We start from the raw sequence: 25,600 nt of genomic DNA on the forward strand, positions 1-25,600 counted from the left end.
TCACTGTGTTCGGCAGTAATTGAGTACTATTCTGAAATCAGAAGAACTGCAGAGCTGCTGTCTTCCTCACTGTGGTGGCAAGTGTTGAAACTTCTGCCTCCAGTAAAGCGTCGCCTTGTTACTATTTCACTCAACTCCTGTTTAACTTAAATAAAAGTGTCTCACCAGTCCTGAACTAAGTCAGTCCACTTAACAGTAGTATTATTGATATTAAACATGCTTGCATTTGCATAATGACAACCTTTTCAAGGCGTTTGCTTCTGTCTGCACGTTGTTCATTTGCTTCCCCTCCTCATTACCATTAGTTCATAGTACTGTTCCTATTAGGAACTGCTAATATCCAGTGTCGTCCTCTTATTAATTATGCTGAACTTTACCAGTAAATCCGTCACCACTGGACTCACACAGTGTCGATGGCTCAACTAGCGTACATGAGTCAGATTAGAAAGTACTGCAAGAGATATTTAACTGCTTACTTTTTATTTGAGAAATTATTTTGAAACCTCTTGGAATTGTTCACTAAATTGTGGTCAAACTGCATTCAGAATGGGTTTGACCTCCAGTTGCTAAGATCTGTTTTGCTCCAACCTAAAACCAGGCCTGCTTTTGACTCCTCTGACGACACATTCCGACTCTGTTCTGTAAATTGGGCTCATTTCCTGAGTGGCGGATGAAACGACGGGCCTTTTTCAATTCAACCAAGACCAACACAAGTATGTGCAGGTTTGATTAACAGAAATCAAAACTACAAAATGATGTGAATCCACCTCAAAGCATTCAGGTAAGCGGCACGTTGAAAGGTCAAATCAGCGTTGGCTGTCTCACGTCCCCCCCCACGGTGCTCAGATATCGCAGTCAGCAGGCAGTGTCAAATGTTAGGCTATGAGCATCAGATTACAGTCTGCTGATTGCACCTGATAATGTGGTACTGCAGGTTGTGTCCATGTGGGCTCGGCTTTCAGCTCTTCCAGGTCAGGTTGGACCGGGGCTGAAACAGAGAGTTTGTTTTGCTGCTTTTCTAAAGGACAAACGGTTTCCCTTCATGTCTACATGGGGCGGCTAACATGACACGGATATTTACCATTTAGACGGATTCATTTTCTATTACAGATTTGAATAAAACAGCAGTGATGTACAGGTTTGATCAGTTCGATCGTTTCTTTTTTTTTTTACTGTTATTTGTCCCAAATGTTCTTTTGAATTGCAAAGGCGTTTTGCATCGCTCCTCCGATGAACGTCAATCCAGTGTAATCTCTTTCCGATTCTGGTCACAAGAAGTACCGTAGGTATAAAAGCTACAGATAGACCCGAGGGCCTGTTTACACGACACCGTTTTCAAATGAAAATAATTATTTTTCGCATTTTGGATGTCTGTTTACATGACTGTTTGGTACCCATGAAAATGAAACTTTTCGAAAAATGGCACCCAAGGTAGAACTTTTCGAAAACGCTCTGAGTCCGTCTCCGTGGAAACGGGGAAAAACACAACTTGGCACTGGCACTGTACATGCGCACCACAACTGTCGTAAATAGTTCTTCTGCACATGTGCGTGGTAAACACTGACAATCAGAACAATGTTGCCTCCAGAGTGTCATGACTCCCAGTCTATGTTCTCCTGGGACTCGGTGGTTTTATAAATTGACAGTCACCTGTTATATAGCAATTGAACTGCATCTTGGGTTCTAAGGTTTATCTTAGTGTTTACATGACGGCAGCCGTACGAGTCTCTGACAACAGTACTTCTTGAGAAAGGCTTCCAAGAGTGCAATGTTTTTGACACAACCCCATCTCCATGTCTGCCGTCCAGCATTTCTCCTTTCACTACACCATCATCAGCACAGGTGGAGATGATCTTTCTTACACAACAATCAAAAATGAGATGGAGTCAGCACGCAGGCACAGAGGCAGATACAGCAGCTGTAGATGGCAGAGGAGAATCCAACAAGAAAGCTGGACGTGATCAGCCAGCTCAAATGGAGACACAAACAGGTGCAGGCCAATTAGACTGATGGCACCTGGGGAGGAGGAGGGAGAGAGAAAAGGGGGGTGGGGGAGCCACACCAAACCAAACCAAACCAAACACACAAGCAAAACTTCACTATGCACAAGCCTGGCATGTAACTCGAGGCTGTACGACCAAGAAAGACAGCTAAGAGGTGTTTGAATTTTAAAATCACCATCTAGTGGCCTTGTTTTTAAATATTCACTAGTGTGTGTTGTGTGTGAGTTCAGCTTGGTGGGCAGTTCTGTATCAGTTTGGCGCTATTTGAATGGCGCTGGGAGGATTTTTCTGTCAAATAGAAGAATACTTTAACAGTGGCATCGTGTTCTCAGGGTTGACAGTCACTTCACAGCAACAAACACACTAGTTCAAAACAGATTGCTTGTTCTGCGAGTGCCTGCCAGGGTTTTTCTTTTTTATTAAGGTAAACCAGCTTCATTTAAAAAATACTCACTCACGCTTGTTAGGAGAAGTCGCACCTGTAAATTAATAATAGACATGAATTTATGCATTAATGATTGGCTACAGCTCAAGAAATCATTGGATTAATGGATGGAACAAATTTGCAAATAAATATTGGAGTTGGAGTGGTTAGTGTTTTCTTTTGAGCAGCACAGTTTACCATTGATTTCTGAGAAGAAATCAAAGGTAATCTCAAATAATCTCTTGAAAAAAAAAAATCTATTTAAACACATATTTATCCCAGAATTTGTCATTGGTGAAGATGAAGTAAAATCACAGAATACATTTAGTCATTTACTTTTGTTAGATCTTATTATCTGAACTTAACAGCCTATAGATTTCTACAGTTTTTAATATCAATATCTCAGATCAATGTCTTATATATTTATCTTTGTCTGATGACTCCATTGATTCTTGTCAGGCTCTAATCACTGACACCTAACCTGGAAAAATTACCCCCAAAGGTAAAAGTTGGATGTGAGGGCAGAACAATTGAGAGGTTGAGCACAGAAATCGTGGCGTCATGATACTTTATAATCTGAGCGTAATTTAACCAGCTACCACATTTGACCACTGACTAAGAGAGGTAATTGTTGAATATGGACAAGTGTGGTTTAACTTTATTTAACTGGTACTGTGAGTAAAGACAGTATGATCAGAATTATGAAAACTAATATAAATTGTCAATTTCTACAGCCACTCATCTGTCATCTGTAGTGAAAAGCAACAATCAGTAGTTGTCATGAACTGACTGAGTGCATGCTCAGGCGACCTTTTAACCACACGGGAGTAACGATGGTGTCTTTTGGTGAACAATATTTCAGTCCTCGATTGCGTTCAACTAAATCACCTTAAACAATGAAAATAATGATCTTGAAGCTGTGAAGCTTCAACTCGCTGAAGTCGATGATCATGAGCAGGATGTTCCAATGAGCGCAGACAAATGAGTGTTTCCCTCGTCCGTTTGGCCGGACTGCTACCCGCACTTTCCTCGAGCTTCCTGTCAGAATGGCAGTGTGCTGATTGGACCGTGGTCGGTTTGTGTCGGTCAGGGCGACCTGGCTGCGACGCTCTCGTTAACAGTCACGGGGGAAGTTGTGTCTGACTGAGCTCTAACGTCTCCGCTAGGCAGACGGAGGCGCCTGGAATTCCTCCGAAAGACAGAGTTACCGACCCGTGGCCACGTCTTTGCTCACACCCCGGGGTTAAGAGTTCATGTGTGTCTGGGAGGGTTTGTGGAGAAAGGCCTGGAGGCGGAGCAGGCGATGCTCCAGATGGTTTTTTTTAAGGCCTCCATACAGTCTGTGCCCACTGACCTCACGGATAAAGTTTCAAAATATGGCCTTTAAATTTGTGTTGATCAGGTCCATTGATAATGTAGTGCTTTTCATGTTACTACTGTTTTTGCACTGTGAATGTAGGACTTCATCTTTAATTGCACAAGGACCAGTTACTGTCTTTAAACCGCAGGTAAATGACCCATGGGTTTGTTCAGTCCACCATGTTGTGCTTTTGTGTGTTGAAATTCTTTAAATGTGCAATTGCAAAGTCTTTTTTCGCTTCAAATTTTTCAGCGTATGAATGCACAGAGCATGAAAATATAATTCATCTCAGTTCATTCAGTGTTTTGCAGTCTGTTTATTTCTCCTGTTGAACACTTATGGTATATTGTGCAACTCTACTCCAAAAATCCATTATTTGATCTGGAATTTATCCCCGCTACATGCTGATTTGAACCAACAATCACAGTCTTTTTTGGTATCTTCCAGCTTTTTAAAACAACTAACACTGTGGTCCTGAGTCCAAATAGTAGTCACGAAACAGCTTTTTCTGCTTTCAACCAATTTTAAACAGTCGTCATATTAGTTGATTGAGTTTCTGTTTCTTCTGTGTCAGCATTCTTCCTGAACACCAGAGCACTGCTGACACACTCATTTCTTTTAAACCAGGCTTAAAAGCACTAGTATTAACTCAGGCTTTCCAACAATACGTTTTACTTATTTTATTCTTAATAAAGCTTTTACTGTATTTATTCTCCTTTCTATGCCTTTCTTAATCCCTCTGTTTTATTGTTTTTCATAACCACAATCGTTTAGGATTAAGTTTCTAAATGGCCTTGTCTTTAATGTATTTCTTTGATTTTTTTGGAAAGCACTGTGAATTGCCTTGTGACTGAATGGCGTTAGGTAAATACAATTGACTTTAGTGTTTGTAAGCCACAAAAACTTTTCAATCATGTCTGAAAAGACCAGCGCATATTTTAGTTCTGAGGCCACATACAGTCCAATGTTGAGTCAGCCATGCTAAAATAACATTTAGATTCAAACTTTTTCTTTTTTTTGTGGCAGAGTGTCCATGAAGAAAATGTTGATATTCTTGTGAAACCAATAATCACTACCTAAAATGACTACAATCTCAACATAAAGCCATTTTAATGAAACATTCTGGTGCAAAATACAGTGAAATGTCCAAAAAACGTCTCGTATAGCTGTTGCATTCTGCATGTCTTTACAAACTCACCCTGACAGCGAGGCTTTGAGGCTGGTTTGATAGCAGCGAGGTTGCTATCTTTCACGCCATCGTCAGCGATATCTGAGCTCGGACGTCAGTGTTGTGTCTGCTGCTCTTAACATATTTTTTTAAATACATTTCTTCTTTGAATTTTGTACAGTTTGCTCGGTGGTTTGGCCGGATTGGAGCCTCTTCTCTGTCGGTTTTGTCCCTCGGGCTTTATGTTTCACCCCCAGAGACTAAACTATGTGTGAAGCCAGTGTGTGTGCAGTTGCAATTCAGCAGTGGAAGTTTTTCTTCATATTGTAATAAAATCGTAATCTCCCTTGTATCCATTGCCATAAAGAAAGATTAGATCACTTCCTTCCAGATGAGCTCACAGTGGCAGTATAGAGAGCATCCAGGTCGAGACATCCTCCAAGGACAGGACCCACAAGCTGCTCCAAGCTGCTCCATGCTGGTCCAACGCCAAACCAGATATTTGACCGAAAATTGTGTTTTAAAAGGAAAACAGTGGCGCAAACTTTAAAATGACCAACCCAGTGAGTCGATGCTCTCCACTCAGGTTTGAGTGAATCCAACACAGGAGGACATTTTTAAACCGGATAAAAGTCTGCCTCGGTAGCCAGTTGGAGACACAGGATACCTCGTCCATCAACCCTGAGCACCTCAGACAAGCGTTTTTGCATTTATCTCCTTTTATTCCCTTCTTTGGAATTTATCGTCTTTCTCCATCACAGATCGATTTTTGTCTCTTGCACCATACATCTCCTCAGGGTGTACAGGTCAGAGCACGCATTTCTAAATAAGAAGCTGATTTAATTCTAATGAGACAAAGACAAGATTGTGTTAAGCAGCAGGATTTCCTGTCCTCTGGGACTGACTCAGACTGCAGAGGAAGGAAGAAAGTGTCGATTCAGGCCTGTGAATTGATTTTGTTAATAAAATCACAGAACCTAAAGAATAAGGCCCCGTTTACACGACAATGTTTTAAAGTGGAAAAACAGAAAACTTTTGTTGTGTTTTCGTCTCTTTACAAGACAACGGTGCATGGAGCCACTAAAATACCCAACTTATTGAAAATGGCTCCCAAGGTTGAACCTTTTGAAAAGGCGTGATATGTCCATGTGCTTGTCATTGCTAATGTTTATAACGTTTTGTTCTCAGCACGGATGGCTTTCACTTGAAATTTGAAACGTTGTGTTAGATTCAGCTTATGAATGAGCGAAACTTGATTTGGGATTCGTGATCTTGAAGTAAAAGCTGTTCTCTGATAGCGGCCGTACGATCAGACTGATCAGGTGGAAACCCTTTGCAGAGGATCACAGGATCGCTTTGCTCTTTGAAAGTAAACTGAAACACGTGAGGTATTTGCATACTTTCTACTTCATGAGGCAGCTGAAGTCATCTAACACTTTGCTGTTTGGATGCAGGAGCCTGGATTTGGGTAGTGAAGTCTCTCATTTCTTTTCTGTGTGGCGCTGTGGTCGTGGCCATGGCGAGTGGCTGGTCTCCGTTTATAGAAAGCATTGCTTGTGCCACATTATAAAGAGGAATTGGATATTTTGAAAGCTGATACAGAGGATTCAAGTAAATACTCAGATAAGGTCACTGTTTCAACCTCAGAAAACGGGCTTATCCAGCTGCATTACTCTAAATAAATCAAGCGTTTCCTACAGAAGTGCCTCCAAGTCCAAGTGAATCAGGATTTCTAACTGGGAAACAAATGGATGATCGTCAACCTAAACCTTCTGAGAAGAGCTTCCGTATGAAAAGAGGTGGAGGCTGAAGTGAGTTCATGTGTCTCATCCCGCTGAGCGCCTGTGAAAATGTTGTGGAAGCAGGATCGGGATCAGCCTGACACAGAGACAGGCACAGAGTGCAGGAGGGGAGCTGCTGTTTTAGTTCACACACAGGAGACAAAAAAAGATTTTCCTCCTTGTTTTTAGCTTTCAAATTGAAGGATTGTGAAGAGGATTCTTTTTCTTTAGCAGCTGCGAGATAGTCAGAGAGGTTGATGCTCCTGGTTCTCTTTGGATCCCAACCTTTATTTTTCTTGGAGATGCCAGGTTGTACGTAATCTTACGGTCCCTCTAAGTCAAACAACTGTAGTTACGTATGCAAACGTCAGAATTGCTTTAGATCCGAGTGACAGGTTTTTGTTTTTGTTCTTTAACATCATTTTGACGGCCTCAGATCAGGATTTACAATCCCACACATCTCTCCATGACAGGAATCTAGATTTTAGTTTGGAAACCATCGATGTAGGGACAGAAGTCTGCAACCTTTATGATCAAAAGAGCCATTTTTGTCACTCTCCACCAAATTAACATCGATTGAGAATCAATGATCTACATCATATTTTAGATCCTCATTGAGGTTGGTAAAATGAACACTCTGTAGATGATCAGCAATATAAAATGATCTGCTTCACATCACCAATGAAGTCCAGTTTTAACAAGTTATACTTACTTTCTCAATTAATCGTAGCTATTTTTGTCATAAGTGAGAAATAAACCCATGTAGAACCCCCCCCCCCCCCCCCCCCCCCCCCCCCCCATCTTGGTACCATCAAGAGTCAGATAAACTGCCTGTATGACTCAATAATAACAACTTCCATTATACCCAGACTCTCTTGTATCGTCGCAGGGTGTGCACAAACCTGTGTACCAGAACAAAGGTCTTGTTGTTACAACTCGCCAGCTGCACAAATGGGAACCAACAAGGATGTGATGGAGTTCATGATTGTGAAACAAATAAACTGTGTGACACCTCACCTGTGTGAAGTGAGTAATACAACACAATGATGCCTGTTTTCAGATCCAAACAATATTGTTCTCCATGTCTGCACACGCCTTCCGATGATGTTTGAATATCTATTTCAGTCCGTATGATGAAGCCTTCTTGGGATCGTTGAGCCTCAAGTTGTTTCTAATGGAGGGTTTTCAACATATGTGAGTGTGTGGTCGTCTGAATGAGTGAATGAGGCTCATTGTTTGAAATGCTTTGAGGACACTAAAGCGGGTTCTAAATTAAAATGATCGTGCGCATTGTTTCTTCCTTTCCGTCCCTCATGATGGCAAAGATCATCAGGTATTGAAGCTTGCTTTTCTTTCTGAGTGAGTGAAATGAGTGGAAAGAAAACAAAGTTTAACCCTAGTTTCATGACACAGATACTCATCTTCATCTGTAGGAGCTGTGTTTCAGGCTTCAGCCTGAATGCACATCGCTTTTTGTTTGTATGCAAAGTTTTTCTGCTGAAAAACAAAAATGATTTTGGATAGAGGTTGCTCCCAACCACACGCATCCCTTCATCACGCGTGTCGACAAATGTGCCGGCATCTGCCAGGTGGGCTTGTTTGGTGTTTCATTGGATGCGGTGCTCAGTTCAAGTGCTTTCTGCCTTTGAGTGTGCTGCTTGAGTGTTTGTATTTTCAGTTTAAGTGTTTGATTTTTTCGACGAAGACGGGACGAGGTTAGATCTGAAAGCATTTCAGTTCATCCATGAATCTTTCATTCTTAAACCTGTTTCTAAGGAAGAAAATCCCCTTTGATTGAAGAGCAACCAGTCTGTGGCTACAGTTGCCTTGTGAATAACACGAGGAGAGTCAACCAAAGTACTCAGTCCATAATGTTTCATAGATACCAGGATGAAAAAAAAACCTACTAAACCTGCTCCTAATAAGTGTTTTTATTTGTGGGAGAGTCTCTGTGCAGATCCAGAGAGTACTTGCTGGTGGGACACTGAGAATAGACTCTGTTAAAATGGAAAATTCCTCCCCTCATAGTTTGATATATTGTTTCACCCAGAGGCAGCCTGATTCAGCTGAAGGGCCGTCGGGGCAAAAGGTTACTGGGTGTTTTCTCTTGCTGTCATTATGTCTGCTCTAAACCGAGTCTCCAAACACGGCTGCAATCAATCTACAGCTGCTGTCAAAGTCCTGCATCCGCAACAAGATGTCCCCCCCCCCCCCCCCCCCCCCCCCCCCCAAAAAAAAAGTTTCAGGCCCAGTTCTGAAGCCAGGAATATAGACTTTGTGTTTGTGGTGTGTCTCCACACATTACTCACTTAAAATAGCAATGATAGTGAAGGGATAATAGTTAAATACATAATATTTAATGTTTTTGCTGTAATCATATAATGAATCAATCACCAACCAAACACATTTTATTTCAGATTGGACATATATATATATATATATAGCCATTTACATTGAGCAGACATACTTAACTTTTCCTCCTTGCAGCAACCACATTGCCTCTTTAAAAGTGTTCGGACCCCGCCACCAATCTCGGATTTTTCTTGTTAGCAGTAACAAATTCTCAAACTGAACCAACAGAAAAAAAAGCTGATGTTTATTCCACTCACGTAACTCAATTGTGTGTGTGTGTGTGTGTGTGTGTGTGTGTGTGTGTGTGTGTGTGTGTGTGTGTGTGTGTGTGTGTGTGTGTGTGTGTGTGTGTGTGTGTGTGTGTGTGTGTGTGTGTGTGTCTTAAAGGTTTATGAGGAGATGGCTGTGCAACAGACGCCACTCTCTGTGGATACTACTCATCCTGCTGGTGGTCTGTATTGCCATTCAGACCTTTGTCGCCCGCCAGGCCAGGTGAGGAAACTCCAACATCACTGACACGCTCAGCACTTTGACACAGTTACCCCCGTTGCCCTTCCATTAAAGTCAACTTGAGCCTTAGAGAATATTTAACAGCTTCTATCACGTTACATACAATCATTTCAGATTCTTAACAGTAAACTGGTGAAATATTTCAAAAGACACAATCGAGGAATATAGAAACCCTCATAATTAACCTGATTATGCACCAGTTGCCAACATTTTTGTCTCTTAAGGTTTTCCAGATTGCCCCTCAGAAATGTTGCAGACCCTTTCATCAAAATGAAGCCAAAGGCTGGCGAAAAAAGAAACTAAACAAGCATAATAAATCTTAATGACAGATTCCCAGGTCTGCTTAGATTCTGGAAAATGTTTATTTCTTTCACAACTTCTTTGAGTCTAATTCTAACAACATGCAAAGTTTAGGACACCCCTGTGGTAATTGGTGAAACAGCAACATGATCCCAGACCACAGGTTGAGAACCACTAGTTTGGCTCATTCACACTGCAGGTAAAAATAAATCAAATTATACTTTTTTGCTCGTGTGCGACACATATCTAAGTCTAAAATAATTTTCCAGAGCATTTTGACATGTGTTCCTAAATCAAAGACTTATCCAATATTTGACAAAACGTCCTCAGTCTAAATTTTATTTAAGTCATTGAGGTGAGCACAATTCCATACCGGATCACATAGCCCGCCTTGAATGTCGCTACCAGCTGTAGTCGACGTATTGCATCGGTCTGGCAGCCGTATTGGATGAGGACCCTCTTCATAGCCAATGCATTCACTTCTATTGTGAAAGGAGGTCTTTACACAATAAAACAAAATAAAAAATACTGGATTTATAACCAATTCAATGGAGCTTGGTTTGGTTTTCTGCAGGAAGTAACAAAACTGTTTATCTTAGCTGTTCCCGTCACAACACAGCTCATTTTATGTTAAATGGTACTTCTCTATCCCCAGTGTGCTGTGGTTGATGTCCTGTCTGCTTCTACACATGTGACGCCCCATAATGGAGTGTGACGGCAGTAGTATTTAAATTAAACATGAACAACAGTGCAAACAAAACGAGATCTTAGCAAAAAATAAATAAATCAGAGGACTAGAACCTGCAGTGAACATGAAAGCCTCTAGTCAGAGCATCTGTACAAAATATGAATGAAACACTGATGATCAAGTCATTTTAATCTTTGGGACATCATGGTGTGCTCCTGGGAACGTCACCAAACCCGAAACACTCAACTTCTGCAGTCTGCGCTATGAAGTAATTATCAATTAAACTGAAAATATGCAACTCGCCTTTCGAATTTGCCGGATAATAGTGCAAAACCACAACAGCAGATGTTTCTACCCCCGCAGGAGGAAGGCGCATAAACAGAAACAGAAAGTTTGACACGTTCCCTGATATCAACACCAGAATAAATCATGGAAACAAAATAAACAAAGCTGTGTCAGGTGTAAAAGCTGTTTGAAGTTTATAATCTCTCCTTCCATGTGAACCGCACTCCAGTTTCTGGTATTTCAACAAGACGGAAACCCACAAAAATTCTGCAGTGTTGTAAATCCCGTTCCATCAAACTGACTTTGTTTCAATGTTTCTTTGCTTCAAGGAACGACAAGCTGACGTTCTCTGTGAATAAAGAGTTTTCTACCCTGGAAAAAGGGTGGGCTGTCCCCCAGTATGAGTCGACTGTGCGAGTGAAGCAGGAGATGAGAGCTTCAGATCCTCATCAGAATAAAGAGCCGTCAGATGACAGTATCAATAGAAGGGTGGATAAGAAGCTCGATGTCACCGCTGAATCTGAGACGGAGGCAGAAAATGTTTCGCCTGACCGTTTGCTCCCGCCAAAACCTGGAAACGAGCCAAGCGTCGGACATCCAGAGTCTTTGTTCGGCTACAGTGACAGGAAAGACGTGAATAGAGCGAGTAGCAGGATTCCCATTCACACTTACGTAAACATCACGAAATCCAGCTGCAACCCGAAGACCCACGTCGTTTTCCTCAAGACGCACAAAACGGCCAGCAGCACCATCCTAAACATCCTGTATCGTTATGGCGACAACAGGAACCTGACCTTCGCTCTTCCCCTCAACAAGCACAGCCAGTTGTTCTACCCGTCCTTCTTCGCCTCGCACTTTGTGGAAGGATTCAGCAGCCGCAGGCTGACAGAGTTTCACATCATGTGCAACCACATGAGGTTCAGAAAGTCTGAGGTGAGCTTCGTCAGCTACTAACTGTTTTCCTCTTTTTTTTATTGAAGTGAAGATGTTTCAGCCCAGATGATGTGTTTGTAGCATCTGTGACTCAGGCAACTCAGGTGAGGAACAAAAATCTGTTAACTGGCTTCAAGGGGATCCAGATATTATACATATTATATACGTGGGTTCCTGATGGGTCTAAGGTGAGCTATGCCAATAGTTTCACACACCTAGTTCACATGCAAGGCCCCGTTTACACGACAACGTTTCCAGTGAAAACGCGTCGCGTTTGTACTCCAGGAGAATGTGGACTGTTCGTCGTGGCATTGTTGTTATTGTCCATCTACTGTTGCACGTGCAGAAGAACTATTTACTATGAGCATGGTGTGCATGCGCAGTGGCAGTGCTTCAGAAAACATGTGTTTTCCCCCATTGCCATGGAGACAGAGTCGGCGCTGTAACGTGCACCTCATGTTCAGGTGAGTTTGGGCACAGGGATCCAGACACAGTGCAGGTTTTGACCATTTGTGAGAGGTGTGCGTCCCACCCGAGTCTGCGTTTCCCCCTGAGTCACACCTCCACCTCTCCTGTGCTCGGCCACCTCCATTTTTGAAAAGTTGTGTTTCTGCGTCAAAATGTTTTCACAAAGTTGTGTTTTCAGTGGCTCCTGGCGCCGTTGTCGTATAAACAGACCCATGAAAACACTGCGAAAGTTTTCCTTTTTCACTTGAAAACATTGTGGTGTTAAACAGTCTTCAGAAACCACCACCTGAAGGCAGCGAATAGCCGGCCAGAGGCTTCGTCAGGTGTCAGAGAGCCGACCTCAATATGTTTTGTATTTCATGTATGACCTGAAGTAATCCCTGCTCCATGTTTTATTTCAGGTGGCAAAAGTGATGCCCCAGGACACCTTCTACTTTTCCATCCTGCGACATCCTGTGACTATGATGGAGTCAATATTCATTTACTTCAAGAGCATCCCGGCCTTCCAGAAGAGCCCGAGCCTGGACAGTTTTCTCGACAGCAGCTGGAAAAACTTCAACTTCTCAATGAATAATAACCACTACGCTCACAACATCCTGGCTTTTGACTTTGGTTACGACAATAACGTGACGGCCGGTGCCGTAGATCTGGAGAAGAGAGTCGCCGCGACTATCGAGGGCATAGAGCGGGATTTCAGCCTCGTTCTTATTTCTGAATACTTTGAGGAATCCATGATCCTGCTCAGGCGCGCCCTCTGCTGGTCCCTGGAAGACGTGGCGTCCTTCAGGCTCAACAGTCGCAGTGAAAAAACCCGTCGGTCTCTCAGTCCCGAGACTGCGGAGAAGATCAAACAGTGGAATGCTTTGGATTGGAGGCTCTACCTGCACTTCAATACAACCTTCTGGCAGAAAGTAGATACCCTGATTGGGAGAGAAAATATGAAAAGAGAAGTGTCTGAACTCAGAGATATTCAGGCCAAGCTGGCAAACACTTGTCTAAAAGATGGACGGCCAGTCGATCCGTCACAGGTAAAAGACGTCGGGCTGAAGCCGTTCCAGTACGGAGCAGCTGTCATTCAGGGATATAACCTCAACCCGAATCTGGACAGAGACACCAAAACAAAATGTCAAAGACTTATAACTCCGGAGCTGCAGTACACGGATCAACTCTACTTCAAGCAGTTCCCTGATAGTGCCGCAAAGTATCGGCCAGCACAGAAGATAACGGATTCGGGAAGGACTGCTGTGATGGGGATGCTGCGGAAGAGGGTGGCCCGTCACAGACAAACCATCCGAAAAATGTATATACATCCTAAACATCAAAGGGCTTCAATAGGTACCGAAACAACGCACAAAGACCATGAACGTGAAGCTGACATGCCGTGAGTGGAAACTGTGACATCTCTGGGATGTAGTACAAAAGAAAATACCCTAGGTCCAAGCTTGTGAAGAAGCTGGTGACTCAGCAGAAATGATAGTGTCCATTACAGCCCAAGAAGTCCATGAATGAAGAACATACAAGGAATCTGAGTGCTTTTAAAGCATGTGATAACAGTTTTGTTGTGACGAGAGACACACAGAGCCGACACATTATGACAGGTGAAACCGACTCTTTTAATCATCTGTATATATTATTCAGGAATATTAATATTTGATGCTCTAGAGCAGGGGTGTCAAACATATTAGTTCAAGGGCCACAAACAGCTCTAGTTCATCTCTCTCTCTCTAACCATCCATCCATCCATCCATCCATCCATCCATCCATCCAATCTCAACAGAAAGCCACCTTCGGATGCAAAATATAGTGAAATGTCCAAAAAACTTTGTATTATGGACGTCTTTACAAACTCACTCTGACATCACATATTTGAGGCTGGTTTGGTTGCAGCGAGGTGCGTACCTTTCATGGAAGCATCACCAGCGTCTGAGCTCTGACCTCAGTGCTGTGTTGTATACACTCCTCTTAAGAGATTTGTATACCAAAAAAGAAGTATGTTTTCTTTGAAATGTTTACATCTTGCTTGGTGGTTTGGCCGGATTGGAGCCTGTTGTGGGCCGGTTTTGGCCCGTGGGCCTTATGTTTGACACTCCTGACCCATAAGCTGGAAAAATGGTTTCCAAGGATTGGAATGTTTAAGTGACTCACATCTCCTAAAGTGCAGCTCTTGTGGGGTTTTTCCCAGCCTGCAGAAGTCTGTATTGTTTTTCAAAGGCGGTCCAGTGAGAAGATCAATGGTAAACTGGAGGCTCAACTGTGGCTCTTAGTACTGAATCAGATAAAATGTAGTCAGACTACACAGTGCATCACAGCAGGATGAGCAAAAGTGCATCAGGTGGTCATAATGTTATGGTAGGTATTTATTCAAAGTGGAACGTGACCACAACTGTTTCTCAAAGAAAAGTACTTCAATTTTGCTGTTTGAATAGTGATTGAGCTGAATGTGAACCACGGGAAACGAGGCTCGGACTTCTGATGAATGTTGGGAAAACAGAAACTACTACAAACTTTTGCATGGGAGTGAATAATCTTAATTGACAGTTTCATTTCTCATTTGTTTGCAGATTATAACAACTTCACGCAGCAAATACTTAACCTGTCTGCTCTTTGTGGATTTTGGAAGACAAAACAAAAAGAAGCTCCCGTGATTTAAGAGTACAAATCAATGCACATTAGTTCGGTCAGTGGAAGCGCCACATGAAGCGTGATCCAAGATGAAAGTATTGATGCTTCCTTAATCCTCATGTCAACGAAATGGACCAAATCAATTCTGCTCATAACACTTTATGTGAAATTTTTACTTGTTTTGGATTAATTGCTACTATTTTGAAGTACAGGGTAGTTTTAATATAAATAGTTCCTCAGCAACAATCAAAGAATTATGTGTGGGGAAAGGCCTGAGTGATTGCTAAAATTTACTATTTTTTTAACTTGTTCACATTGAAGACGAGGAATACAGGACCTAAGTGAGGTGCTGATGCATTTTTTTGCACTTTAATTAGGCTTAATTATAGAAACAAAACAAAGGTGTTTAAGATTCTGACACCTTATCCAATCTGTTTACCCAAAGCAGGAACCTTCTGACCTTCATTATCTCCACTGAATATGTGAAACGGGCCTGCACAGTTTCTAAAATACTCCCAGATTTGTTGTGATGTTCTCTCAAAATCCTCCTTGTTTGGATCTTCCTATTTGTACATTTTGAGTTTGGTTGTGAGATTCTGAATCTTCGTATTTATTTCTGGGTACATAAGGTAAAGATGTTCTTTTGTGGGACTCTCCATGTTGTTCTGTGATGTCATAACACTACTGAAAATGATGATATGCTTTCTACATGGACAGTTTACAATATAAAAACAGATGGTGACGGGGTTTCCATGTTATCCTCACATCTCTTAATTTAGATTTATTAGCTTCGACTAACTTAAACCAACACGTCCTGAAACTGAAAGTTGGATTTCCACTGAGTTGTATTATTCCCGGTGTGTGGGACCTGCATTCCATTAGATCTGAACGACGGCGGGGTAATTCGACCGGTTAAGAGTAACAGTGAAGGCTGAATGGGACTTTTGTTATCAGGTTACAGGAATAAACACGCTCATTCTGTTCTCCAAAGGTTTTCTGGGTTTGATTCAGGCGACGCGAGTGTCTGGTGAGGTCGAGGGAAAAGGCCTTGTTTTGGTCCGACTCGACCTCCAGCTGGATCGTTACTGGACTCTAACCCCAATTTCTTGGTTGAAAGTCCCGAGTGGAACGAAACAATCCACCTCAACTTTCAACATGATTATTTTCTTAAACTTTTTCAAGCCGCAATTCAGAGGGTTTGTATTTGTCCTGCGATCATTTCTATTAACGGTCACAATAAGGCTACCTTTTTTCATAATTTGTTCAGGCTGCACAATTTGACCTTAATATTTTTATTTTATTTTTAATTTAATTCAATTTATTCCATTCATTTAAAAAAAAAGGAAATGAAAATCTATTTAATATTAACACAAAAGTTTACAATCTTCTGAATGAAAAGGAGCAGAAGGAAGAATAATCTTATATAATCTGCCCCTTTGTACCAATAATCAGTTCATAACAGCATGAGAAAACAACAACAAACAACGAAATGTCTGTGATGATTGAGGCTTAAGTACCGCCACTCATTCATATCAAATTTGTCTTTCATAAGACATAAAATTAAACAAACCAGAAAACAACACTAAAGAACAAAACAGACAATCAACAGGGTCGACATCAACAACAACACAAAAGAAAAACAGAAAACAAAACCCCAAGACATTATGGTACTTTCGAGAAGTTCACTGTATTTTAATAATATACTTGTTTTAATTAGAATAACGATGTAAATGATTCAATAGCAGTGCGATCGGTGAAAGACACAAACGTTGAGGACTCGCTTTCATGACGACGTTTTCAAGTAAAAACAGAAAACTTTCATTGTGTCCTGGGGGTCTGAGCGCATCGCGGGTGTAGTAGTTAGTTCTTCTGCAGATGCGCGAATGGATGAACCATAACAACGACGTTTGCCTCCAGCGAGTTCAGATCCTCCTGGGACTCGGTAGTTTTATAGTTGACACTCATAACATTCCAATTTCGTCCAACTCTGTCCATACGAATGTCCGCATCCTCGTAATTGTTATTGGTTATAGCGTATTGTTCTCTGTTTTTGTAATGAAACCACACATGCATGTGTCAAACAACAGCGGCAACTCATGGCCGGGCATGTGAACTACATTGTTTTAAGCATTTCCGATGTTTTCACGTAAACGGACATCCTTTTTCAAAACATTGCTGCACAAACACAAAGTGTTTCTGAACTGAAAAAGCAAGACACTGTGCGTTTTCACTTCAAATACTGTGTAAACGGGGTCTCGGCCTGACATTTCTTGCAATAATAATCCTATTTGTGATAGATACTAACATTTAAGAAGTTGACGTTAATGTTTGAGATTTTTTCTTCCAAACAACAGTGACTTTATTGTTTTTGTTGCTCCTGATTTCTTCCATGTCGCCACGAGCTGTGATATAATTAGGGCCGCCACATGATCTTCTAATTTAGTCTTGATTGAATCACAAATCACTGTGAATTAATTGCAATCAATCACAGTATTAATTCATATTTCAAATGTCGCAACTTGAAGAGTAAACAGTGCATAGAAACCTATTGATTGCAGTTCACTCAGTCCTTTGTAACATGTACATGGCCAATTTTGATATTGTGATAAGGATAGATTTGTGATTTAAAGTGCAGCCCGACCATTGACCTGTTTATGTTGATTGGCAGATAATATGTGCCCAGTTTTAATCAATTACAACACAATTTCACACTACATTGAACCAAATCTACATTAAAAACAGCCATTTGAGCTTCATCATGTCAAAGATAACACTATGAATATGTGACTGCAATTAGCACCATCCTCTATTCCTGGTGGAAATGCTACAGGAAACTGAGCGACCTATGTCTAGCCTAAACTGTATTATTGATGCAGATCGCAAATCTTTGGTCCGTGCACAATTACAATCAAAGTTGGTATGGTGTAAATAAAGGAAAGAATTCTTTGTGGGAAATGGGAATCGTAAAGGTAGACGTGGGCTCTCTGGTTTTATAGGGTTTCTGCATTTGAGTTTGAACTAGGTGATGGTTGAATCTTAATATTTTTCAGTGCCACAGGAGCATCTGATGACACCACTAGTTTGGTCTCTGTGAGACTATCTTATGAGGAGACCGGTCACTTTTCGGCCTGTGGAGGTCACAGAAGATCAGATTTATTCACGCTACGGAGCTCTGCAGAGCAATAAAGCAAGTTGTGGTCTTTTCATTGGTTGTCTGTTGGATTTTTCATTGGTATTTTCTTTAGATCTTTTTCTTTAGATGTGTGCAAATAAAGCCCTGAACCAATACTTGTCTTCAATCTTTTGTTGAATTTTTTGTTTTCATTGAACAGATGAGTCAACCTCTCCAGGAATGTCAACAAATGAGAAGTCTCACCAGAAAATGAAGAACACATTACAGAAAAAGCAGGATTTAATGACAGTATACAACTGTTTAACATTACAAAAAGGAATAATAAATCAGTCTTATTGAACAGCAATTTAAAAACATTCATTCATTTGATGAATGTTGGATGAAGCAGTACTATAAAACAGCCGCTAGATGGAGCTCTTGAATAAGGCGTCACACAACGGTATTCGTTCCACAGCACAGAGCGTTACTCCATAACAAACGCTTCTCTACAGAGTTGAGACATGAAGTAATTATTCAAGAAACTTCACTGCTGCATTGCAACAAGGAGTATGAGGAGGTCTGCCCCCTTGTGTTGAGAAACTGCTCCTGCACCACACAGACATGTCATCCAACACCAGTTCTTCATTAACTCAATTAACTTAACCAAACTCTTATTAACTGATGAAAGAAAGTTGTTAGGACTAAGATAATATAGAACAAAAAAATAAATCACACAAGTTAAAGATTTAAAAAAAAAAACCATAATTTCAAACCCAGGCTAAATTTCCCGCTTTTGGAATGAATGTTTAATCCAATAAGCCAACATGATTACTATGTCGGTTTAAAAGAATTGTGTTAATGTCTATTTCAAATCCAGCTCTCACATCCAGTAACAGCAAGTTTGGAAACTGTTGTTTAACGTCATCATTATGCAAGAATGACTAGTATTTTATATACGTGAGGGCCAAGAACAACTCCCTCTGGAATTTCTAAAAATTCATATCATAAAAATAAAAAGAGTTGTGAAAAGTTCTTTTAAAGGGTTAATATGAAACCATCTTTCATGTACAAGCAGCAAGAGAAGTGACATGAAGCCTGAAATGGCTGAAACTAATAACAGTAATATCTAGACTTTTCTCTTTGGAGCATAAAAAAACAAAACAAACAAAGCAAAACTTTGTGACTGGATTCCACTGACAGGTGAAAATGTGTTGATTAGTCCTTCAGGTCGGGTTATAAATTCCTTCAGGTCCCTCCGCTGTGTGAAATTTTCATTGCTGACCTTTTTGGAGTGTGACCTTTTCCATCGCCGCCTGAATGCTCGGTGTGTCGTCTGAATATTAAACGCTGAGTAACGCCTTCTCCTCCACACAAGCCTCCGGGAGGATTCGTTGAGCTGAAGATGAGCGAGGTGCAGACATGCGTCTCACATCTGATCTCAGAGGGCGAGATGAGAGGCTGAAAACGTCCATCAACTCAGGTTTAGGAACATGAATGTGTTCGCCAGGTGACATCATGAGGATTGCAAATTCCAGCATCAGGACATTACTGACGTCTAATGGGAAGTTTTTGTTGTGTTTCTAGATCAATTTTCAAACTGTTGACTTGATCTGATTACAGGAATATTAGAGACCACCTATACTGGAAATACATGCATTCTATAGTATCTTGTCGTTGAAATATAAAACTGAAGATCATTACAGTAATGTGGTGTAATAAAAACTGGAGCTGCTGGATTGAGCGTCACTTCATGCTTCATGCAGGCAAACGTTGTGGTTCAGTGTTGCCACAGTTACCTTGAAAAGTCTGATTACCGATTACTCGTTACTCCTCTAAAACCAATTTAGTTACTTTACTGATAATTTGTTTTTAAAAGGAATTAAATCAGATTACAGGTAACTTTTTAGTTACTTCCAACAGCTGCCCACACCCCCTCAGCCTCCTGCTTATACATATTTAACCTTTGACCTCCATTCTCTGTTGTATTTATATCCGACTCACGCTTTTATTATCAGATTTTTACAATTACTGGTATTTATTGACCCGGCGATGTAGTTGTGGTCTGTTATTGCACCATTTATCTATTTATCTATTCAAATATTTGCAGTATCTGCTATATGCAACCTTATAAGTTCCTCCTTCGGGGACAAACTGAGTTTTTCATTGATTGATTGATTGATTGATTGAAAAAGAAAGAAAATTACAAAAACAGTTCAACATCTCTGCAGTCGTGTTATTGTTGCGTAAAGCTCGAGTGTTGACGTTTCTTGGTTCCAATTCTTTTGTGTCACCTGAACGCACCGTCAGGGCGAGCTGGCCTGTGATTGGCTGAGAGTGGAGAAGAGGGCGGGTCAGGTCAGACTGCATGTGCTGCGCGTGTCAGTTCGGAGGCGGCTGGTTCTGTTTAATAGTAAAGCCGCTTTACAGACGAGATGCCGCAAAAGTAAAAGTACATGGTTAAGTCACCAGTTGTGACGCGAAAGGTCGAGGAAATACTGCAGAGGGAATTCCTCCAAAGATGACGTCATATTATTGTGTGTATGTGTGTGTGTTTCCGGCTGTGCACACCTGCTGCTCATCAGCTAATGTGACCTGAGCAGCTGCTCCTCATCAGTCATTTGTCTCTGTTTGTGAGCACTGATTACCCCGAGAGAAGCTCCCGCACAGTTTAATGCGATCCGGGCGATTAGCAAGATCCACACTTAATTCAATTCTCTGGATTTAAATGAGACGATCAGGGCGGACAGACGGATGGAACCACAAGTCAAAACACAGGTGATCTTACACCACAAGGGAATTTAAGCCCCCCCCCCCCCCCCCCCCCCCCACACACACACACACACACACAAAAGATTTACACTGACTGACATAAAAGGTTAATGTTCAGTTTTATGACTCCTTCTGTCAATATGTTATGTCTTACTTTAAAAACAAATGTCTATAAGCAGTCAGATTTGAGTTACAGCTGAAAAAGAAAATAAAAAGCTCATAAAGTAATACTTTAAGGTTAAGAAAATTGAACACTTCATAGAGTTTATGTTAAGTTTGGATCAACAAACCAAAAAAAGACGAAGTAAACATTTGAGAATTTCAGCATTTTTTTGGGGGGGATAGATTTTAAACATCTGGCATAGTGAAGTGACAGGAAACTCTCAGCTGACACACTCTGTCCGCTAGTTTTAAAAGTGGGAATCTGTATCCCGGTGTTTACTTTCTTTTCAAGATGTCATTTCACAGGGGCTACTTTGTGGAAGATGTCAATTTTGCCAAATTTATAAAAAATGTAATCATTCGAATGCTTCATCATTCATCAGTTGTAGGTTTCCACAGAAGTCCCTGAGATTTTAAGGGTTTTATTCAGTACACAGTGACTGTATCACATACTGTATCTAATAGTGGTTATTTAAAAATAAATAAATAAATAATGCATTAATAAAGCAGGGGTGTCAAACTCAGTTTCAGGAGCCACACAACCAGATTTCATCTTGAGTGGTAGAATAGTGCCAGAATAAGGTTTATATTTAAACTTTAAAGCTTTTCTTTATTGTGTTGCAGAGTATACGAGATGAGAATGTTTATATTTTCACAAAATCAAACAATTGCTACAGAAAATGACTCCAATCTCAACATAAAGCCAATTTTAATGAAACCTTGAAAGGAATTCAGTGAAAACTCCTAGAGCTGTTGCATTGTAGGTGTTTTTTTTAACCAAGTCACCCTGACAGCGTGGCTTTGGGGATAATGCTAGTTTTAATGGCATGTTGTGTGTTCTACTCTTAAGAAATTGATTAAAAAAAAAAAAAAAAAATTATTAAGTTTTCTTTGACATTTTTACAATTTGCTTGGTGGTTTGGCCAGATTGGAGCCTTGCTAGAGCCTGATAAGACTCACAATGTAATAGTGATCCGAATTGTTATCAAATATGATGTAATAAACCTGAAATGTAATCACTGGTTGATAATGTAACAGGAGTGCTGATCCCAAAATGTAATAAAACATTTTTTTAATAAAACCCCAAATGGAACAACGGGTCAATAATGTAACAAGACCCTTTTGACATGTTCTCCCTAATATTGTAAAAAATGTCATTACATCAAAAATGAGTCGCTGATTTATGGTGTGGACATGAACTGCTTAATTTGAATAGCACTGAAAGTATGAGTTGTAAAAGTTTGGAATATTTGTTTATACGTGTATCTATATATATATAGTTTTTATATATGATGTTGCTGTTAAAGCACAATAAGTTTCCTATAATTTAACAAGGCTGCATGGTGGTCCACTGTGTGTGTGTGTGTCTCTGTGTTCCTCCTGCTGTGGCTCAATCTGGACAGCAGGGGGCAGACTAGAGCTCCTCCTGCCCCCTCCTTTTTGTCCAGTGTGGCTAGATAAACACACAAGCCTTGCCAAACAGATTTGGACGGCAGCAGCCTCGGCTGTGCTTGGCTGCACCTCGCTGCACTCGTCATGTATTCATCCTCCTCTCTGTCCATCCATACGTCCTCTCAGCCATTCATTCTGTCCCTTAAGCAAAAAGATTCTGCCTTTATCTGCCCGGCCAGGCCGCTCTGTGCCAGACGGGTCGTCAAAGCCGTGATCTGCCGTGAAAATCCGGATTTGAGAGACGGTCGAAAAGCATGATACACCAACGGATTGTTTCAGAAACAAAACACTTATTTACAGAGGGGGAAAATAATGCACAAACACACACACACACATTTTGCCGTAATGCTGTTTGTCAGTGTGGATTCACTTAATCCTTTGACACAGTTGGTCTTGAGTCATAAACTTTAAATATAAAAACATGTAATGATGTGAATTGACTTTATACAAAACACTGTGATCTAGATTTAAAACTTTAAGAAGGGAAGCGTTGTCATTCAACTATTATTAATGTAACTTCTGTACTTAAACTATTAATCTCGGCTGCTTTGATCATTTCATTGTAACTCAGAGGGAAAGAAGTGACAAGTCGGTTTTGAGAATATAATAATGAGAAAGTGTTCAGTTAAAGAGAGTAAAGGCAAAAGGTTGTCAGAAAATCCTAACCGTCTGAAAAATGTATTTACAACTATTTCTATCCAGTGTTAAAACGTTCAGATAAAAAAGTGGTGAAGCCGTGGCAGAGTTTATGGGCAGCAGAGCCGTTGCTGATCGAGGTTCTACCGACCTACTTCTAGGATTTAGGAAGCCAAGCTGATTTTTTTGCAATACCTCTCAAAAATGATGTCTCTGGCTTCGTTAACTCAATGTCTTCAAGTGAAGATGGAAAACTTTCATTACATTTTGAAAACGGCTCCCAAAGTGGAACTTTTCAAAAACGCTTTTTTTTTTTTTTTTAAAGGGGTCAAACGTCTAAATGAAACGCCACTGCTCATGACTCTCATTGCAAACTTGTAAACCTCAAGCAGATGGGATTGATGTGACACAACATAAGCATAAGGATTATGCCCCCCCGAATCGTCAAGACAAAATGTTGTGCAGTCTGTCACATGGCGATTATGTAATACTCGCCACCATCAGTTTGAGCTTATATCCACACCCGCTGGCGATGAGGCATTTCTACTGGGTTATGAACTGCCCTCAAGGGCGGGATGAGTCCGAACACATCTGACACCGTTTCGAAAGACCCAGAAAAAGACCCAAAATGCTCCATTAAGAAAAAGATAAAAAGAGATATGAGTGTTTATGGTTTGGGTTAAAGAACCTGGAACATGATCGGCACAAAGGTCCAGGTTCAAACTGCACATTCAAAAAGGCAGATACCATCAGATGGCATCAGGAGGATTTTTACTGCTGTAGTATCTCTCCAGTCTTACACAGATGTGTTCATGAGCCTCCTACCAACTCTAACCATTAAAACTAACTGCTGACCCCAACCCAACTCGTGTGTGTGTGTGTGTGTGTGTGTGTGTGTGTGTGTGTGTGTGTGTGTGTGTGTGTGTGTGTGTGTGTGTGTGTGTGTGTGTGTGTGTGTGTGTGTGTGTGTGTGTGTGTGTGTGTGTGTGTGTGTGTGTGTGTGTGTGTGTGTGTGTGTGTGTGTGTGTGTGTGTGTGTGTGTCAGCCTGCAACTGTTCAGGTAAACAGCAATCATCCAGCTCTCAGCCGCTGTGCCAATTAGGTAGCTCCTTCCCCGTTCCTGCTCCAGGAGCCACTCCTGCTATCGCTTCCACTTGCAACTGATGGCAATCCTGAAACCACCAACACACTGACTATTTACCACAACTGCACTATTGTGCCAAACTCCTACTGCTGCCGACCGGCAGTAGAGCCAGAGGCGGCTGGACGGTGGTGAATACCATAAAAACCACTGTTGGCTCCTCAATGAACTCGTGCGCTGCATTAGCTAGACTGCTCTATTATTACCGAGCTATACAGTGAACTGCTGTATAGGTCGTGTTAATCAAAAGTACGCCACAAAGAGGAAAAAAAACCTCCACCAGTCGCATCATTTGGTTGTCATACAGTGACATCTAGTGGTCGTAAATGATATTGTTGCATTTTACATGGCATTGTTATGGGACAATTTTCACTCAAAAAAAGAAACAAGACCTCAATTATGAACCATATTGTCTGTACATCAGGGGTGTCAAACATGAGGCCTGTGGGCCAAAACTGGTCCACAATAGGCTCCAATTCAACCTGCTAAACCACCGAGGGAATTGTAAAAACCTCAAAGAGAACATAGATCTTTTTAACCACAAATCTCTGAAGAGTATCAGAATCGACACAACAATAAAACCCGAGCTGAGATGTTGGTAATGCTGCAATGAAAGATATCTACCGTGTTGGTATCAAACTGGCCTCATGCTTGTCTGGGTGAGTTTGTAAAAAAAAAAAAAAACTTTCCTAATGCTATAGGAGAAGTTTTTTTTTTTTTTGGACATTTCACTGCATTTTGCAGTAAAATTGGCTTTATGTTGAAACAGTCAATTTTTTTTTTGTAGTGACTGTTTTTGGAAAATATTTACATTTCTACCACACGTACTCTGAACCACCACAACGGCAAAGAAAAACCTTTAAAGTTGGATCAAGTTAGTCAAGATGAGACTGGGCTGAATGTGACCATGAGTCTGACACCCCTGATTTATCTACAGCCACACCACCACTAGAGGGCAGTAGGGATCCAAGTGGACAAAGCTGAACAACAGAGGCACAATATCTATTGTCTGCCAACATTTTACTGGGTAATTCATACACATCTGCAATATGTTCTCGCTGCACCTGGCGAAAAGAATAACGGACAAACATCAGGATTTATACGCAGGCCCGTTTATTTACAGTTTTGACCCGATTCCACCAACAATGTGGAAACAATTAGAAGAAAGGGGCCGATTTTGTTTGGCTCACACGAGTCTAACTGGAGGATCATCATACTACATTATAGAAGCTCCTTGGAATTTTGGCTGGCTCAGTCAGAAGTGGAAACTCATTTTCCATAGTTAAATGTTTTGACGGTTGTTTTATGAATCAATCGAGCTACTTCACAATAAAACGGTGGGATTTGTTGGCGCACTGCCTCCTGCATTGCTGCGCTTCAGCTTTTTCTCTTGGCCTCCGTACATTTGCTCTACGTGTTTCCACTTCCGTGTGC

General features: G+C 41.1%; 1 protein-coding gene across 1 annotated transcript in view; it reads left to right on the plus strand.

The window, feature by feature from the left end:
* The window catches only part of gal3st2 (galactose-3-O-sulfotransferase 2), a gene marked incomplete at its 3' end in the record, with an annotated part of 35,842 nt that overhangs the window by 6,553 nt on the left and 3,689 nt on the right, over nt 1–25,600 (plus strand). Inside the window, exons 2-4 of the mRNA XM_080459681.1 lie at nt 9,476–9,580; nt 11,201–11,804; nt 12,674–13,572. Coding sequence (XP_080315807.1) covers nt 9,476–9,580; nt 11,201–11,804; nt 12,674–13,572 — 1,608 coding nt within the window. The remainder of the gene's footprint in view (nt 1–9,475; nt 9,581–11,200; nt 11,805–12,673; nt 13,573–25,600) is intronic.

The sequence above is a fragment of the Lipophrys pholis genome (genome assembly GCF_963383615.2).
Source record: "Lipophrys pholis genome assembly, chromosome: 3".
In the NCBI taxonomy this organism is placed as follows: domain Eukaryota; kingdom Metazoa; phylum Chordata; class Actinopteri; order Blenniiformes; family Blenniidae; genus Lipophrys; species Lipophrys pholis.